Here is a 19,681-nt window from a genome sequence, read left to right as displayed (position 1 = left end):
TCCAAGTTTCTGAAGAAAAACGTTACGGTTTTAATGACGCCAGTTTGCACCAATTTCACTTATCACCTCCCAAAACTACACACACCGTTGGACAAGTATCAACAAGATGTTACAACACAAAACTGTAATTCTAGCTCATGGTCTCATTTTGCAAACTTGTTATTTCTTCGTTTTAATGGCCAGATTAAGTCACTTAACACAAACTTTGTAGCACGAAAACAGGGCGATTACTAAGTAGATATATCATTTGCACTAAAAAAAATAGACTGGGACAATAAAACTTGCTACGATATTATTGTAACAATTTTGATGACCACAATCAAGTATCATATTGTTTATTTTTGTGTCTGTTACGGGTGTCTGATTAATGTGGCGCTTAATGCAATGATGATCTTTTTCAGGAAAAACTACTTAAATCTGCACAAATTACAGCTTATTTAAATGCAGCCACTACTCTGGGAGAGTTTAATGTGCAACCTTATATTGAAAAAGAGAAATTCTCAAGTGATTCACAGTTTAAGGACAAATACACAGGTGTAGTTTAGTGGTGCTGGAGGCGAGGGGGAGCCAGTTGTTTTTTTTCTTGGAACACAAGCTTACCTCTCTCCGCCTCGATGCCCAGCAGCTTTGTTTAATCTTCCACACCACAGCAGCCACCAACAGTAACGACAGAAAACAACTGCAAAATAAATATATATATATTTTTTTAAAGAAGTCAACTCTGAGAAATACATTCAAACTAATACACACTCCCTAGCAGGCAATTTAATGCAATGAACTAGACAGTCAGAAAGAGAAGGTAGTCAGCTGAATAACCCATAGCGAAGGTCAGCCAGTTTGTTAAACTAAGAACTACGACTCAAAGTGATCAATTTTGATATTCAAGAGAGATTTCTTATTCAAGGGGCATTGATAGATCAATAGTTCAGAGGCCCCCTACAAACACTGAAACATCTGTGAATCCCCTGCAAATACTGAGACATCTGCAGATCCCTATTCAAACTTTTGAAAGGCAGCATTAATCCCTAAACATTTTATGCAATAACAGTCTTTATTAGAATACAGCAGATAGAATGCTGACAAACAGGAGAATTCAAGAGCCACTGCTCAGGGCATGCCCTGACTCAAATAGACTGATGAGCTTCATAGAATAGAATCACAGAATGATTACAGCACAGAAGGAGGCCATTCAGCCCGTCGAGCCTGTGCCGGCTCTCTGCAAGAGCACTTTAGCTAGTCCCAATACCCCGTCCCGTAGCCCTGCAATTACCACTTGTTGCGTAAAAATGTATTTCCTCATGTCGCCTTTGGTTCTCCTGCAAATCACCTTAAATCTGTGTCCTCTGGTTCTCTACCCCTGCCAATGGGAACAGTTTCTCTCCATCTACTCTGTCACGACCCCTCATGATTTTGAGCACCTCGATCAAATCTTCTCTGTTCTAAGGAGAACAACCCCAGCTTTTCCAGTCTATTCGTGTAGCTAAAGTCCCTCATCCCTGGAACCATTCTTGTAAATCTTTTCTGCACCCTCTCTAAGGTCTTCACACCCTTCCTGAGGTGCGGTGCCCACTATTGGGCTCAATACTCTTGTTGAGGGCGAACCAGTGTTTTATAAAAGGTTCATCATAACTTCCTTGCTTTTGTACACTTTGCCTCTATTTATGAAGCCCAGGATCCCATATGATTTTTCAGCAGCTTTCTCAACCTGTACTGCCACCTTCAATGATTTGTGCACATATACCCCCCAGGACCCTCTGTTCATGTACCCCCTTTAGAATTATACCCTTTAGTTTATATTGCCTCTCCTTGGTCTTCCTACCTAAATGTATCACTTTGCACTTTTCTGCATTAAATTTCATCGGCCATGTGTCTGCCCATTTTACCAGCCTATCTATGTCTTCTTACAGTCTATCACTATCCTCCTCACTGTTCATTATACTTCCAAGTTTTGTGTCATCTGCAAATATTTAAATTGTGCCCTGTACACCCAAGTCTAAACCATTAATATATATCAAGAAAAGCAGTGGTCCTTGTAGTAACCCCATGGGAAACACTACTGTATCCCTTCCTCCAGTACAAAAAACAATCGTTCATCACTACTCTCTGTTTCCTATCATTTAGCCAATTTCATATCCATGTTGCCACTATCCCTTTTATTCCATGGGCTTTAACTTTGCTGGCAAGTCTATTGTGTGATACTTTATCAAATGCCTTTTGGAAATCCATGTACATCATGTCAACTGCATTGCCCTCATCAACCCTCTGTTATCTCATCAAAAAACTCAATCAAGTTGGTTAAACACAATTTGCCATTAACAAATTCGTGCTGGCTTTCCTTAATTAATCCACACTTGTTCAAGTGATTTTGTCTCTGATCATCATTTCTAAAAGCTTCCCCACTACCAAGGTTAAACTGACTGGCCTGTAGTTGCTGCTTTATCCTACACCCTTTTTTGAACTAGCATGTAACATTTGCAATTCTCCAGTTCTCTGGCACCAGCCCCATATCCAAGGAGGATTGGAAGATTATGGCCAGTACCTCCGAGGTTTCTGCTCTCAATTCCCTCAGCATCCTAGGATGCAACCCATCCGGTTCTGGTGACTTATCTACTTTAAGTACAGCCAGCCTTTCTGGTATTTCATCAACAAATTTTTATCCCATCCAGTATCTCAACTATCTCCTCTTTCTCTATCACTTTGGCAGCATCTTCTTCTGTGGTAAAGACAGATGCAAAGTTCTCATTTAGTACCTCAGCCGTTATCTCTGCCTCCATGCGTAGGTCTCCATTTTGATCCCTATTCACCCCTCCTCTTACTACCCATTTACTATTGCTATGCCGATAAAGACTTTTGGATTCCCTTTTATGTTAGCTGCTAATCTGTTGTCATATTCTCTTTGCCCCTCTTATTTCCTTTTGCATTTTCCCTCTGAGCTTTCTATATTCAGCCTGGTTCTCACTTGTATTTTCATTATATTGGGAGCCCTGCTAATGTGAATTGTTCGAGATGCCTATTGGAAATATAAATGTTATTTTTAACAGTTTGTTGTGTGGTGGGAGACTTCTACTTGTGGGTACCAGCTAGTCGGCAAAGTTCCTTTTGTGATTGAAGATGGAAAAATAGCTTCTCATTTCACTGCCAATCAAAAATTCTGAAATATAAAAATAACTAACTATATAATATTTGAATCAATTTACTGGGCAATATTGATGAAGACTTGTGCACATATATCACCTTGCCACTTTTTTCCTGAAATCCCAAAGGACTGAGTGTATTTTGAGGTGTAGGCAAATCCTGAGATAAACATTTGTTTTCTTGGTGGAAGGAGGAATCTTGGCCATGACACTTGGGAGAACTCCCTGCTTTTCAAATAGTGCCATGGGATCGTTGGTGTCTATCTGAACTTTTGGGATAGGTTTAATATCTTTTCAAAGGACACTACCTTTATCCATGTCTTGAGACTGTACTGGAGTGTCAAGCTAGTCACCCTTAAAGTGGGGTTTGAACATACAAATCTGAGCTAAATTGACATTAGGAAGCAATTTTTACAATATTGTCTGGGTATGAACTGGAGTGCAAGTTTTGAAACTGGGATCAGCAGATCCTAGTGATTTAATGCATGGGTCTTTGAAGATCTGCAAGCTCGAGAGTAAGATGAAGCAAAAAAAGGGGGACTATGACAACAAGTAGAAGTCTCCCACCACACAACAAATTGTTAAAAATAACATTTATATTTCCAATCGGCATCTCGAACAATTCACATTAGCAGGGCTCCCAATATAATGAAACCCAGTTAAGATAAAAATTAATGCTGTCCAAATCAAATCATGGGGTGAGAGGGTTGTCCTATGAGGAGAGATCGAGTAGTTTGGGCCTATACTTGCTGTAGTTTAGAAAAATGAGAGGTGATCTCAATGAAACATAAGATTCTGAGGGGGATTGACAGGGTAGATGCTGAGAGGTACAAAGCTAGGTGGGAATGTAAGTTGTGAGGAGGATGCAAAGAGGTTTCAAGAGAATATCGACAGGTTAAGTGAGTGGGCAAGAACATGACAAATGTAATAATGCAGAGAAATGTGAAGTTATCCACTTTGGTAAGAAAAATAGAAAAAGAGAGTATTTTTAAATGGTGAGAAATTGGGAAATGTTGGTGTCCTTGTACACGAATCACTGATACAGCATGCAATTAAGAAAGTAAATGCCATTTTGGCCTTTATTACATGAGGATGAGAGTATAATTAAAGACATCTTACTGCAATTATATAGTGCCCTGGTGAGACCACACCTGGAATAGTGTACACAGTTTTGGTCTCCTCATCTAAAGAAGGATATACTTGCTATAAAGGGAGTGCAAACTGATTCCTGGGATGGGGGATTGTCCGATAAAGAAAGATTGAGTAGACTAGGCCTGTATTCTCTGGAGTTTAGAAGAATGAGAGGTAATATCATTAAAACATACAAAATTCTTACAGGCTGTAACAGGGTAGATGCAGGGAGGATGTTTCCTCTGGCTGGGGAGTCGAGAACCAGGGGTCACAGTCTCAGAATAAGGGGTCAGCCATTTAGGACTGAGATGAGGAGAAATTTCTTCATTCAGAGGGTGGTGAATCTTTGGAATTCTCTACCATAGAGGGCTGTGGAGGCTCAGTCTTTATATATTCAAGACAGAGATCGATAGACTTTTGGATATTAAGGGAATCAAGGGATAAAGGACAGTGCAGGAAAGTGAAGTTGAGGTAGAAGATCAGCCATGATCTCATTGAATGGCGGAGCAGGCTCCCGGGGCCGAATGGCCTACTCCCGCTCCTATTTCTTATGTTGTGAAATGCATTGAGTGGCATGAAGTTGCTGTATTTGCATGGTAGATACGAACTAGGGGACATAGTTCTCTACCCCAGAGGACCGTGGAGGCTCAGTGCTTGACTATATTCAAGGCAGAGATCGATAGATTTTTGGATATGAGAATAATGAAGTTGAAGTCGAAGAGCAGCCATGATCTTTTTGAATGGCGGAGCAGGCTCAAGGGGCTGTATGGCCAACTCCTATTATGTTCTTATGTTTCCCCTGGCTAGAGAGTCGAGAACTAGGTGGCAAAGTTTCAGGATAAGGGGTCGGCCATTTAAGGCTGAGATGAGGAAGAATTTCTTCACTCAGAGGGTTGTGAATCTTTGGAATTCTCCACCCCAAAGGGCTGTGGATGCTGAATCGTTGAGTATATTCAAGGCTGAGATAGAGAAATCTTTGGGCTCCAGGGGTATCAAGGGATATGGAGATTGGGCAGGAAAGTGGAGTTGAGTTCGAAGATCAGCCATGACCTTATTGAATGGCGGGTCAGGATGGAAGGGCGGTATGACCTACTCCTGCTCCTAATTCTTATGGTCTTAAATTCTACTTTGCATCCAAATATTTTCCATGCTCCTAACCTTTTCCCACTCACTGTGCTCTAATGGTGTGGTAAAGATCAATACTAACTGGACATTTAAATTTGAGTACTCGGCTATCCTTCTCATACCATCATAGCTTGACTTAAATTACCAAGTATGATCTTAAAATGCAAATTACATTTGGTGATGGGATACCAGGCAGCAACTTGTCATTACTAAATCCTGGCTACAGCTAGTAGCTACAAATTACTCACGTAGGCCAAGAGAGGTGACCCTATAATTTGGTGAACATAATGAAATCTGAAATCTCAACTATTTGCCGCTACAAACTTGTAATTAGTTTGGGACAAAATGCAAGTCAATTGCTTTAACCTACATTTGTGCATTTATTGGTTCATTTAATTTCTTACTTTTGCCAATCAATAAGCTTTTCAGCCCGAGTGGTACTTTGCAAATTAAGTGCACATTGATCAAATACCGTTTGGGGCAGGCAGGTTAGTAGCCAACAAGCTGAAAGAATCCTCATTCTCGATAATCACCAGATACCCTGCACTTCATAAAATTTTTCAGGAAGATTACACCACTTTCTTCGTCAAAAATACAATTTTAGCTGTATGAATAGACTGCAACTATAATTGCAGAATAAAAGTGAGTGTGTGCATGATTGTGTGCATCTTCAATATGCTCCAGCAAATCTGGGAAATAAGGCACAGAAGCTAAACTGAAAAGGAATCTTGGACATTTTTCAAAGTACCTTTTTCAAAGCCAAGAATAGTTGGCCATATGACAACTTCGAGCCGATTTTACAGGCAAGGTCATCCTACCTCCAATCAGTAATGCAGTATTGTCAAACAGCATTATTCTAGCATGTAACATCCGAAACATCGCCTGTTTCCGCCCTTGCCTAAGCTCATCTGCTGCTGAAGCCCTCATCCATGCCGTGGTTACCTCTAGGCTTGACTATTCCAACAAACTCCCGGTTGGCCTCCCACATTCTACCCTATGTAAACTTGAAGTCATCCAAAATTCAGTGTCCTCACTCCCACCAAGTCCCGCTCACCCCAGTGCTCGTTGACCGACATTTGCTCTTGGTTAAACAATACCTCAATTTCAAAATTCTCATCCTGGTTTTCAAATCCCTCCTTGGCCTCACCCCTCCCTATCTCTGTTAACCTCCTCCAGCCCCACAACAACCCCCCCCCCACCCCCGAGATGTCTGCACTCCTCTAATTCTTCCCCCTTGAGCATCCCTGATTATAATCGCTGAACCATTGGTGGCCCTGCCTTCTGTTGCCTCGGCCCCAAGCTCTGGATCTCCCTGCCTAAACCTCTCTTTCCTCCTTCAAGATGCTCCTTTAAACATGCTTCTTTGACCAAGCTTTTGGACACTTGCCCTAATTTCTCCTTATGTGGCAAATTTTGTCTCAAAGTACTCCTGTGAAGCACCTTGAGACGCTTCACTGTGTTATCGACGTGATATAAATACAAGGTGTTGCTGTTGTAAAGTGATGCAGACTGATATAATTGTACATTTTAGGAGATACGCAATGTCCTCTGCTGCTGTGACTAAAGCATCATCATCTACGGAAAGCAACCAGCCATATCTGAATAATGGAGCTATGGAAAAGAAAGTCTTGCATTGCTACAGTGTCTTATCATGACTCTCGACTCGCAAATGTCCTGCTGCACTTCACACACGATAAAGTATACAATTATTTATGTAAACAAATATGGTTGTCATTTTCTGAACAGCAAGATCCCATACAGTAATGAGATGTTTGGTCTTGACTAAAACCCCCCAAAAAATCTGCATCTGTTTATGACGATAATACATAATCAGCTTAGACTACCACAAACACAGTAACCCAACCTGAGTAGATTCCTCCATCATTACTGCCTGCTGCTGTAACTCTAGAATGTGATGCCAAGCACCACACAATATCCTCGGATTGATGGGAAAACCCAGCAACCAATATGGGGGAACCCAAGGTTACTTACACAGCCAACTCTCGCACTTGTGACATCCACCACCAAGAAGAATATGAGCAACAAGGTTGTGAGAACACCATCACCTCTTAAGTCATACATCATCCTCACTTCAACATCTGTCATCGGTCAGTATCTTGCAATTCCCTACCCATCTCTTTTCTCTTGAAGAAAGAAGGCTGAGGGATGACCTAATAGAGGTCTTTAAAATTAGGAAAAGTTTTGAGAGAGTGAAGAGAGAGAGAATATTTCCACTTGTGGGGAAGAACATAACTGGAGGCTATCAATATAAAATTATCACCAAGAAATCCTATAGGGAATTCAGAAGAAACTTCTTTACCGAAAGAGTGGTGAGAACTCACTATCACTGGGAGTGGTTGAAGCAAATGGTTATAGATGCATTTAAAAGGAGGCTAGACAAGCCTATGAGGGAGAAGGAAATAGAGGGTTATGCAGATAGATTTAGATCTGGAAAGACGAGAGGAGGCTCGAGTGGAGCATAAACGCTGGCATGGACTGGTTGGGCCTGCTTCTGTACCATATATCCCATGTAATTATGGGATCATCGTCACTAGGAATGGGCAATAAAAGTAGCTTTAGTAGCATTGTCTATTCAAGGAAAAATAAAATAAAACAATGTAGTGGGTTATTAACCCAATTTGTACACTAATGTGTAAAATGGAAGGTCTGTCAGTACTTCCAAAAGGCAGGACAAAAATTCTCCAAGATCTTCCAATGTACCTCATGAAGTGGCCCAGACAAGCCAACAATGCAGATACTCTAGTTTGTGGCAGGTGTGGCTTAATCTAAATTGGCCATTTCAATGATGACTTGTAAGCAAAGAAGCAGCCTGCCTCCCAATGCTCACCTGAGATGACAAAATTAGTTATTTGCCCATGCCTGTTTGAGAGCTGCTGCTCTCCAGGGTCAAAGAGGTTTGTTGGTCTTCTGACAGCAAAAGAAAATGAGATGAGCTCCTTTTGCAGCCATTATTGAGTTTTTGCTAAAGCAAAATACCCAGAGGTAACCGCGAAGATGGCATTGGTGCAGAAGAGATTTGCACGAATGGACACGCCATCATAATGGTGATAGAATTCTTAAGCTTGATCAAACTAGCTGAGAAAACGCCTGGTCTACGCCAGCAAAAGAAATCTCAGCATTGTGCCATAGGGGTGCGTTGACAGACCCGTGAGACAACTTCTGCTCAGTCTCTTTTGATCATCTCGAGATGTCCAATAACACTCTATTCTGCACCTCAATGTATTGCCGGTGATATTTATTCTCCTGATTTTGCGCTTTAACCCTCTAGGAAAGAAAAAAGTCTGTAACTGCTATCTGACAAACTGCAGGCCGCAGTGGGTATAGGCAGCTTTAAATGAAAACATTGCTCTTTTAAATGCCACACAGACTCACGTAAATGAAAGCGGTTTGTCACAGCTGACACCAAGCCAGTTCCAGCAAGTCCCATTACTCTCCTGCACCTCCTGAAAAATGACAGCTCTATTAAAAGGAAGAATTCTTTTGATGTACCTGTCATAAAGCCTGCACCCGGGAAAAAGAGAGAAATCTCACATTTCAGAGGTACTTATTCCAGTTCTTCCCCTCTGTGATAGCTAGCAAATTGCGCTTCATGAGGTTCACTTATAGATAGCACCTCCTTGTGGATAATACTGCTACTGAATTATAATACAACCTTTCTGGTTTATATTTCCTCAATACAGCTATGTCTATTGCTCCTCTTAGCTTCTTTGACTTCGTCCTAAATTGTCAAATTGAAAATACATTCTTCCCCTTACCCGTGTTAAAATCAAGACTTATTGCCCAATCTTATTCATCCCACTAGTTCAATATTGTAGTATGCTTTATTTCCCTCAGTTTTTTCTACCTCCTGCAGGCTTAAAACCTCAAACCAAATTATATTTGTGAACATTCTCTGTTTATGTAAATTTTATAAAGCTGGAGGAAGACATCACTCTGACCTCTGCTTAAACCTCTGGAAGAATTCAACTAGCATTACTGAAGTGCGACTAGATTTATTTTGTAACTGCTTTCCTTCAATGTGTCCTACATTTTGGAAAACAGCCTTTCAGCTCAGCTTCTCAATTTTACAAGTAGGCCCTCCTTCAGCAGAGGGGTCAATAATCAGGGGGATTCGATTTAAAGAAATTGGTAGAAGGATTAGGAGAGTGGAGGAGAAATTTTTTCACGCAGAGGGTGAACTCGGTCTGGAACTCACTGCCTGAAAAGGGTGGTTGAGGCAGAAACCTTCACCACATTTTAAAAAGTACTTGGATGTGCACTTTAAGTACCGTAACCTACAGGGCTATGGACCAAGAGCTGGAAAGTGAGATCAAGCTGGAAAGTGGGATTAGGCTGGATAGCTTTTTCGGCCGGCACAGACACGATGGGCCGAATGGCCTCCTCCTGTGCTGCGAATTTCTATGATTCTACATGATTTTAGGATTTAAAACTTTGAGAGTCTGTAGAATCCACTGCCGAATACATACCACATTATTAGGTGTGCATTCCTGTGTTTAACCTTTCATTGTGATCAGCAAGTCTACCTGTTTCAGCTTGAAGTAAAGCACAAGGCAGTTTTCAAATTTGGTGACAAACTGTGAATCCTAAATATTTACTGTAACTACACTTTAAGACTTCTTTGAAACTCTTCAAATTGCTTTGACCTCTTTTGATACTTGGCTAAGTGAACTTGACAGAGTTGAACTTCTGACATTTACATCTTGCCAACATGTTCCGACAATGTCCTCCCCCTAAACTGCAGCAGTAGCAGCTCAAGCACTTCTGAGCCATTATCTTCATTCATCATCCTGCCTCACTACTCTCCAAATGACACATCACCTTGAACAATCTTCAGCACATTAGCTGGTCATTTCTTACACACATCACCAAGAGATTACTGTGACCTGTCTACCCACTCATTTTAACATAACTCAAGTCTTGGAGATGGGGGTGTAATACTCCTTAGACGTCCTAGTTTGTCACAGGTCACAGTCGGCTCTTCCTTTACTGGGAAAATGTTGCACATAATTGCAGAAAAAACCTAAAACTTTTGGCGTTGGCTACTTCTCTGTACAATGTGAAAATAAACTATTTGAATGAGGTTGCACTGACACTAAGCAGACAAGGACAAACAGAGTACTTATAAAGTCATTCTTTAGTTAGGTCTTATTAAAACATGAGTATCCAAGTTTTCTTGTCTTCCACGTTACCATATATTACAGGAAAGATGTGACTGCACTAGAGAAGGTACAGACAAGATTTACGAGGATGCTGCCTGGACTGGAGAATTTTAGCTGTGAGGAAAGATTGGATAGGCTGGGGTTGTTTTCTTTGGAACAGAGGAGGCTCAGAGGAGACCTTATTGAGGTGCATAAAATTATGAGGGGCCAAGATAGAGTGGATAGGAAAGACTTATTTCCCTTAGCAGAGGGGTTAATAACCAGGTGGCATAGATTTATAGTAATTGGTAGATGGATTAGAGGGGATTTGAGGGGAAATGTTTTCACCCAGAGAATCATAGAAATTTACAACAAGGAAGGAGGCCATTTCGGCCCATCGTGTCCGTGCCGGCCGACAAAGCTATCCAGCCTAATCCCACTTTCCAACTCTTGGTCCGTAGCCCTGTAGGTTATGGCACCTCAAGTGCACATCCAAGTACTTTTTAAATGTGATGAGGGTTTCTGCCTCTACTACTCTTTCAGTGAGTTCCAGACCCCCACCACCCTCTGGATGATGACATTTCCGCTCAAATCCCCTCTAGAGCCTAACTAGTGTTGTATACAGTTCAAGCATAACCTCCCTGCTCTTGTATACTATGCCTCGGCTAATAAAGGCAAGTATTGCGTATGCCTTCTTAACCACCTTATCTACCTGGCCTGCAACCTTCAGGGATCTGTGGACATGCACTCCAAAGGTCCCTTTGTTCCTTTACACTTCAGTGTCCTACCATTTAATGTATTCCCTTGCTTTGTTCGCCCTCCCCAAATGTATTACCTCACATTTCTCCGGATTGAATTCCATTTGCCACTGTTCTGCCCACCTGACCAGTTCATCAATATCTTCCTGCAGCTTTCTTCTTCATTATCAACCACAGCGCCAATTTTTGTATCATCTGCAAACTTCTTAATCACACCCCCTGCATTCATGTCTAAATCACTGATATATACCACAAAAAGCAAGGGACCCAGTACTGAATCCTGCGTAACCCCACTGGAAACAGCCTTCCAGTCACAAAAACGCCCATCAACTATGACTCATATTGCTTCCTGCTTCTGAGCCAATTTTGGATCCAACTTGCCACAGTGCCTTGGACCCCATGGGCTTTTACTTTCGTGACCAGTCTGCCATGTGGGACCTTATCAAAAGCCTTGCTAAAATCCATATATACCACATCAAACGCAATGCCCTCATCAACCCTCCTGGTTACCTCCTTGAAAAATTCAATCAAGTTAGTCAGACACGACCTTCACTTAACAAATCCATGCCGACCATCCTTGATCCATGTCTTTCTAAATTAAGATTTATCCCGTCACTCAGAATTTTTTCCAATACTTTTCCTACTACCGAGTTTCGGTTGACTGGCCTGTAATTACTTGGTCTATCCCTTTATAAGAACATAAAAACATAAGAAATAGGAACAGGAGTAGGCCATACCGCCCCTCAATAAGATCATGGCATGGCTTTCTCCCTTTTTAAACAAGGGTACAACATTAGCAGTCCTCCAGTACCACACCTGTAGCCAGAGAGGTTTGGAGAATGATAGTCAGAGGCTCTGCTATTTCCTCTTTTACTTCTCTTAACAGCCTGGGATACATTTCAACCGGACCTGCGGATTTATCCATTTTCAAAACTGCTAAACCCCTGAATACTTCCTCTCTCACTATGTTTATTTCATCTAATATTTCACACTCCTCCTCCGTCTGCATCGTCCCTTTCTTTTGTGGTCGGGCAGTTCGAGCAGTCAGTCGAGGAGGCGGGAGCTCGGAGCAGCGTGAGTCCGGGGTCGGCGAGAGGCCTATAAAGGCCAGCGGGAGTCGGGCAGTTCGAGCAGTCAGTCGAGGAGGCGGGAGCTCGGAGCAGCGCGAGTCCGGGGTCGGCGAGAGGCCTATAAAGGCCAGCGGGAGTCGAGGAGGCGGGAGCTCGGAGCAGCGCGAGTCCGGGGTCGGCGAGAGGCCTATAAAGGCCAGCGGGAGTCGAGGAGGCGGGAGCTCGGAGCAGCGCGAGTCCGGGGTCGGCGAGAGGCGTACCGGTGCAGCTGCAGGGAGAAGGCAAAAAAACAAAGGTGACGTCACAGCCTAGGGGGTAAGTGATTGGCTGGTGATTGGTGAGTAGTTTTTCTTTTTCTTCTTATATTGGTCAGTAACTTTTAACATTGTTATTACCAGTTTAAGTGTATCTAAGGGTTAAGACATGGCAGGAGAGCTCGGTCGGGTGTTATGCTCCTCCTGTACCATGTGGGAACTCGGGGACACTTCCGGTGTCCCTGACGACTACGTGTGCGGGAAGTGTATCCGCCTCCAGCTCCTGACGGTCCGCGTTACGGAATTGGAGCTGAGGGTGGATTTACTCTGGAGCATCCACGATGCTGAGAATGACGTGAGTATCACGTGTAGTGAGTTGGTCTTACCGCAGGGAAAGGGTCCACAGCCAGATAGGGAATGGAAGACCAGCAGGAAGAGTAGAGCAAGGAAGGTAGTGCAGGGGTCCCCTGCGGTCATCCCCCTGCAAAACAGATACACCGCTTTGGGTACTGTTGAGGGGAATGACTCATCAGGGGAGGGCAGCAGCAGCCAAGTTCATGGCACCGTGGCTGGCTCTGCTGCACAGGAGGGCAAGAAAAAGAGTGGGAGAGCGATAGTGATAGGGGATTCAATTGTGAGGGGAATAGATAGGCGTTTCTGCGGCCGCAACCGAGACTCCAGGATGGTATGTTGCCTCCCTGGTGCAAGGGTCAAGGATGTCTCGGAGCGGGTGCAGGACATTCTGAAATGGGAGGGAGAACAGCCAGTTGTCGTGGTGCACATTGGTACCAACGACATAGGCAAAAAAAGGGATGAGGTCCTACGAAACGAATTTAAGGAGCTAGGAGCTAAATTAAAAAGTAGGACCTCAAAAGTAGTAATCTCGGGATTGCTACCAGTGCCACGTGATAGTCAGAGTAGGAATCGCAGGATAGCGCAGATGAATACGTGGCTTGAGCAGTGGTGCAGCAGGGAGGGATTCAAATTCCTGGGGCATTGGGACCGGTTCTGGGGGAGGTGGGACCAGTACAAACCGGACGGTCTGCACCTGGGCAGGACTGGAACCAATGTCCTAGGGGGAGTGTTTGCTAGTGCTGTTGGGGAGGATTTAAACTAATATGGCAGGGGGATGGGAACCAATGCAGGGAGACAGAGGGAAACAAAAAGGAGCCAAAAGCAAAAGACAGAAAGGAGATGAGGAAAAGTGGAGGGCAGAGAAACCCAAGGCAAAGAACAAAAAGGGCCACTGTACAGCAAAATTCTAAAAGGACAAAGGGTGTTAATAAAACAAGCCTGAAGGCTTTGTGTCTTAATGCAAGGAGTATCCGCAATAAGGTGGATGAATTAATTGTGCAAATAGATGTTAACAAATATGATGTGATTGGGATTACGGAGACGTGGCTCCAGGATGATCAGGGCTGGGAACTCAACATTCAGGGGTATTCAACATTCAGGAAGGATAGAATAAAAGGAAAAGGAGGTGGGGTAGCATTGCTGGTTAAAGAGGAGATTAATGCAATAGTTAGGAAAGACATTAGCTTGGATGATGTGGAATCTATATGGGTAGAGCTGCAGAACACCAAAGGGCAAAAAACGTTAGTAGGAGTTGTGTACAGACCTCCAAACAGTAATAGGGATGTTGGGGAGGGCATCAAACAGGAAATTAGGGGTGCATGCAATAAAGGTGCAGCAGTTATAATGGGTGACTTTAATATGCACATAGATTGGGCTAGCCAAACTGGAAGCAATACGGTGGAGGAGGATTTCCTGGAGTGCATAAGGGATGGTTTTCTAGACCAATATGTTGAGGAACCAACTAGGGGGGAGGCCATCTTAGACTGGGTGTTGTGTAATGAGAGAGGATTAATTAGCAATCTCATTGTGCGAGGCCCCTTGGGGAAGAGTGACCATAATATGGTGGAATTCTGCATTAGGATGGAGAATGAAACAGTAATTTCAGAGACCATGGTCCAGAACTTAAAGAAGGGTAACTTTGAAGGTATGAGGCGTGAATTGGCTAGGATAGATTGGCGAATGATACTTAGGGGGTTGACTGTGGATGGGCAATGGCAGACATTTAGAGACCGCATGGATGAAGTACAACAATTGTACATTCCTGTCTGGCGTAAAAATAAAAAGGGGAAGGTGGCTCAACCGTGGCTATCTAGGGAAATCAGGGATAGTATTAAAGCCAAGGAAGTGGCATACAAATTGGCCAGAAATAGCAGCGAACCTGGGGACTGGGAGAAATTTAGAACTCAGCAGAGGAGGACAAAGGGTTTGATTAGGACAGGGAAAATGGAGTACGAGAAGAAGCTTGCAGGGAACATTAAGGCGGATTGCAAAAGTTTCTATAGGTATGTAAAGAGAAAAAGGTTGGTGAAGACAAACGTAGGTCCCCTGCAGTCAGAATCAGGGGAAGTCATAACGGGGAGCAAAGAAATGGCGGATCAATTGAACAAGTACTTTGGTTCGGTATTCACTAAGGAGGATACAAACAACCTTCCGGATATAAAAGGGGTCAGAGGGTCTAGTAAGGAAGAGGAACTGAGGGAAATCTTTATTAGTCGGGAAATTGTGTTGGGGAAATTGATGGGATTGAAGGCCGATAAATCCCCAGGGCCTGATGGACTGCATCCTAGAGTACTTAAGGAGGTGGCCTTGGAAATAGCGGATGCATTGACAGTCATTTTCCAACATTCCATTGACTCTGGATCAGTTCCTATGGAGTGGAGGGTAGCCAATGTAACCCCACTTTTTAAAAAAGGAGGGAGAGAGAAAACAGGGAATTATAGACCAGTCAGCCTGACCTCAGTAGTGGGTAAAGTGATGGAATCAATTATTAAGGATGTCATAGCAGTGCATCTGGAAAATGGTGACATGATAGGTCCAAGTCAGCATGGATTTGTGAAAGGGAAATCATGCTTGACAAATCTTCTGGAATTTTTTGAGGATGTTTCCAGTAAAGTGGACAAGGGAGAACCAGTTGATGTGGTATATTTGGACTTTCAGAAGGCTTTCGACAAGGTTCCACACAAGAGATTAATGTGCAAAGTTAAAGCACATGGGATTGGGGGTAGTGTGCTGACGTGGATTGAGAACTGGTTGTCAGACAGGAAGCAAAGAGTAGGAGTAAACGGGTACTTTTCAGAATGGCAGGCAGTGACTAGTGGGGTGCCGCAAGGTTCTGTGCTGGGGCCCCAGCTGTTTACATTGTACATTAATGATTTAGACGAGGGGATTAAATGCAGTATCTCCAAATTTGCGGATGACACTAAGTTGGGTGGCAGTGTGAGCTGCGAGGAGGATGCTATTAGGCTGCAGAGTGACTTGGATAGGTCAGGTGAGTGGGCAAATGCATGGCAGATGAAGTATAATGTGGATAAATGTGAGGTTATCCACTTTGGTGGTAAAAACAGAGAGACAGACTATTATCTGAATGGTGACAGATTAGGAAAAGGGAAGGTGCAACGAGACCTGGGTGTCATGGTACATCAGTCATTGAAGGTTGGCATGCAGGTACAGCAGGCGGTTAAGAAAGCAAATGGCATGTTGGCCTTCATAGCGAGGGGATTTGAATACAGGGGCAGGGAGGTGTTGCTACAGTTGTACAGGGCCTTGGTGAGGCCACACCTGGAGTATTGTGTACAGTTTTGGTCTCCTAACTTGAGGAAGGACATTCTTGCTATTGAGGGAGTGCAGCGAAGGTTCACCAGACTGATTCCCGGGATGGCGGGACTGACCTATCAAGAAAGATTGGATCAATTGGGATTGTATTCACTGGAGTTCAGAAGAATGAGAGGGGACCTCATAGAAACGTTTAAAATTCTGACGGGTTTAGACAGGTTAGATGCAGAAAGAATGTTCCCAATGTTGGGGAAGTCCAGAACCAGGGGTCACAGTCTGAGGATAAGGGGTAAGCCATTTAGGACCGAGATGAGGAGAAACTTCTTCACCCAGAGAGTGGTGAACCTGTGGAATTCTCTACCACAGAAAGTAGTTGAGGCCAATTCACTAAATATATTCAAAAGGGAGTTCGATGAAGTCCTTACTACTCGGGGGATCAAGGGTTATGGCGAGAAAGCAGGAAGGGGGTACTGAAGTTTCATGTTCAGCCATGAACTCATTGAATGGCGGTGCAGGCTAGAAGGGCTGAATGGCCTGCTCCTGCACCTATTTTCTATGTCTATGTTTCTATGAAAACAGACGCAAAGTATTCACTTAGAACCATACCCACGTCTTTCGCCTCCACACACAAATTACCTTTATCGGCTCGAATGGGCCCTACTCTTTTAGTTATCCTCTTGCTCTTAATATATTTATAAAACATCTTTGGGTTTTCCTTGATTTTACTTGCCAAAATCTTTTCATGCTCTCTTTTTGCTTTCCTAATTTCCTTCTTATTTCACCCCTGCACTTTCTATACTCGTGTTTCTGCAGTATTGAGCCCTCTGTATCTGTCATAAGCCTCCTTTTTCTTCTTTATCCTACCCTGTATGCATCTTGACATCCAAGGGGCTCTAAGATTTGTTAGACCCCACCCTTTTTCTTTAGGGAAACATTACTGCTCTGAACTCTCAGGATCTCCTCCTTGAATGCCTCCCACTGCTCGGACACTGATTTACCTTAAAGTAGCTGTTTCCAGTCCACTTTGGCTAAATCCCATCTCAGCTTAGCAAAATTGGCTTTTCCCCAATCTTTGTCCTTTTCCATAACCACTCTAAATCTAACTGAATTATGATCACTTGCACCAAGATGATCTCCCAGATACCCCTTCTACCTCCAGAGGTGGTGTGGGGTCTGGAGCTCACTGCCTGAAAGGGCGTTAAGAGGCAGAAACCCTCATCGCATTTAAAAAGTACTTGGATATGCAGTTGAAGTGCCGTAACCTTCAGGGCTACGGACAAAGAGCTGGAAAGTGGGATTAGGCCGGATAGCTCTTTTTTGGTCGGCAGACATGGGCCGAGTGGCCTCCTTTTGTGCCGTAAATTTCTATGATTCTATGATCAGTGCATATCATTCAACATGAATCACATACGAAGTTTAAATAGTTTCCCACTAATTTGCATACATCTCAATTTGTGAACAACAGATCTGCTATGATTTATCCATGATTAAGACTGCAGTGATCAGAACAGCTCTTTCTAAACCTCAGTCACAAATTTCAAACTGGACCAAACCAGAAAAGAAGAAATATAAACATGAACAGAATAGAATACCTGCGTTTTGTGAATTGGACTGACAGGACTTGCAGGCTGCGTGTGACCCCCCAGGGATTGGCACCCCTGTTTTAAATACATCGATTACAGAGTACATGAAAAATGGTGTATGCTGGCATCACTCCATCCAAAGATATTGCACTTCCAGATAGTGCTGAGCATAGCATTGTGTGACTTTGTCCTTTCAATATGGTACGTAGCCACTATTATAGCAGCTAATATTGAGATATTTAACATTCGGAAAACTTATTAAATGCATTAGTTTAGTACGAAATAGGACTTTTCAATGTGTTTTGAATGGAATGTTGCAACCCACTCAACAATTTCACAATATATGTCTTTGGCAACTTCAGGTTATCAGCTGAACTTAAACACTGCTGTGTAAAGAACAAATACTACAGCAGCATTTACAAGGTTATGCAGAATTGTGCACTTGAATTTGATGAGTGCAAGTGGATTACGGTTTTTTTAAAAATCAGCAATACATTTTTATAGGAATCAGATGTATATTTTTAACTCACCTGAAAAACGTAACGAAGAACTGCACTAGGTCCATGAAGTTGCTGTGCTGAGAAAAGGCAATCTAGAAAGAAAACGGGACACAGGAAATTTAAAACACAGCTAACAACTGGGTTTAATATGTTATGACCAAAAAGATATCGAACATGATAAAATCATTTAAATACATTATACAGATAATAGAATTCAGTGTACCCTCTCTGAGTAGGAACAGACTCCAGGCTTACAATAATCAGGTCCCGTGTAATATTAAGATAATTTTACTGATCTCATTCTTGGCATTGAACTGGGCAGGAAGGGAACTTGGGTCAGAGATAGTGCTGCAATCCTGCTCCCTTTCAGTGCAGCTCCTTGTGGGTGACACGAGATCAGTGAACCTGCGCTATTAATTGGCAGAGTTGATTTTAACTAATCAACATTTTCAGCATTTCTGAAGCTGATAAACTACACCTTTAACTTGCATCTATCCAGAGTCAAGCAAATTCATAAGAATCCGGGGTTAAGAGGACCTGGAATATGCTTAATTAATTTCTTTCTACAAGTGCCAGTCCTGAGGAAGAAGAGTGTCCACCCTTGATCAATTCAATAGAGAGATCAGACTCAGCCAAAAATGAGTGCTCTCCATTTCCAAAATACAAGTTAGGATCACTATTGGGCAGAAGTTTCCCTTTGAAATGAGTAACAATTTTTATTTAGCAAATTCTTTTCTTCTATAAAATGGATCAGGGTCTCCCTGTAGCCATCCACTGACCTTTTCAATATTTTTGTTAATGTCATATATCATGTTTTATATGTCATATTAGCATGGATAGAGGATTGGCTAACTAACAGAGAACAGAGAGTCGGGATAGGTGTTTCATTCTCTGGTTGGCAATCAGTAACTAGTGGGGTGCCGCAGGGATCAGTGCTGGGACCCCAACTATTTACAATCTATATTAACGACTTGGAAGAAGGGACTGAGTGTAACGTAGCCAAGTTTGCTGATGATACAAAGATGGGAGGAAAAGCAATATGTGAGGAGGACACAAAAAATCTGCAAAAGGACATAGACAGGCTAAGTGAGTGGGTAAAAATTTGGCAGATGGAGTATAATGTTGGAAAGTGTGAGGTCATGCACTTTGGCAGAAAAAAAATCAAAGAGCAAGTTATTATTTAAATGGAGAAATATTGCAAAGTGCTGCAGTACAGCGGGACCTGGGGGTACTTGTGCATGAAACACAAAAGGATAGTATGCAGGTACAGCACATGATCAGGAAGGCCAATAGTATCGTGGCCTTTATTGCAAAGGGGATGGAGTATAAAAACAGTGAAG

At 42.8% G+C, this 19,681-nt stretch overlaps 1 protein-coding gene across 5 annotated transcripts in view; it reads right to left on the bottom strand.

Annotated features, from left to right (window-relative positions):
* The window catches only part of atrn (attractin), a 418,894-nt gene that overhangs the window by 148,041 nt on the left and 251,172 nt on the right, over positions 1–19,681 (bottom strand). For all 5 annotated transcript variants that reach the window (XM_070866810.1, XM_070866809.1, XM_070866811.1 and 2 more), the window contains exons 25-26: positions 18,372–18,433; positions 601–679 (exon numbers count right to left, since the gene is read on the bottom strand). In XM_070866810.1, coding sequence (XP_070722911.1) covers positions 601–679; positions 18,372–18,433 — 141 coding nt within the window. The remainder of the gene's footprint in view (positions 1–600; positions 680–18,371; positions 18,434–19,681) is intronic.

Source organism: Pristiophorus japonicus, chromosome 2, assembly GCF_044704955.1.
Source record: "Pristiophorus japonicus isolate sPriJap1 chromosome 2, sPriJap1.hap1, whole genome shotgun sequence".
Classification (NCBI taxonomy): domain Eukaryota; kingdom Metazoa; phylum Chordata; class Chondrichthyes; family Pristiophoridae; genus Pristiophorus; species Pristiophorus japonicus.
Note: the sequence above shows the minus strand (reverse complement) of the source record. Positions and strands in the feature narration are given on the sequence as shown.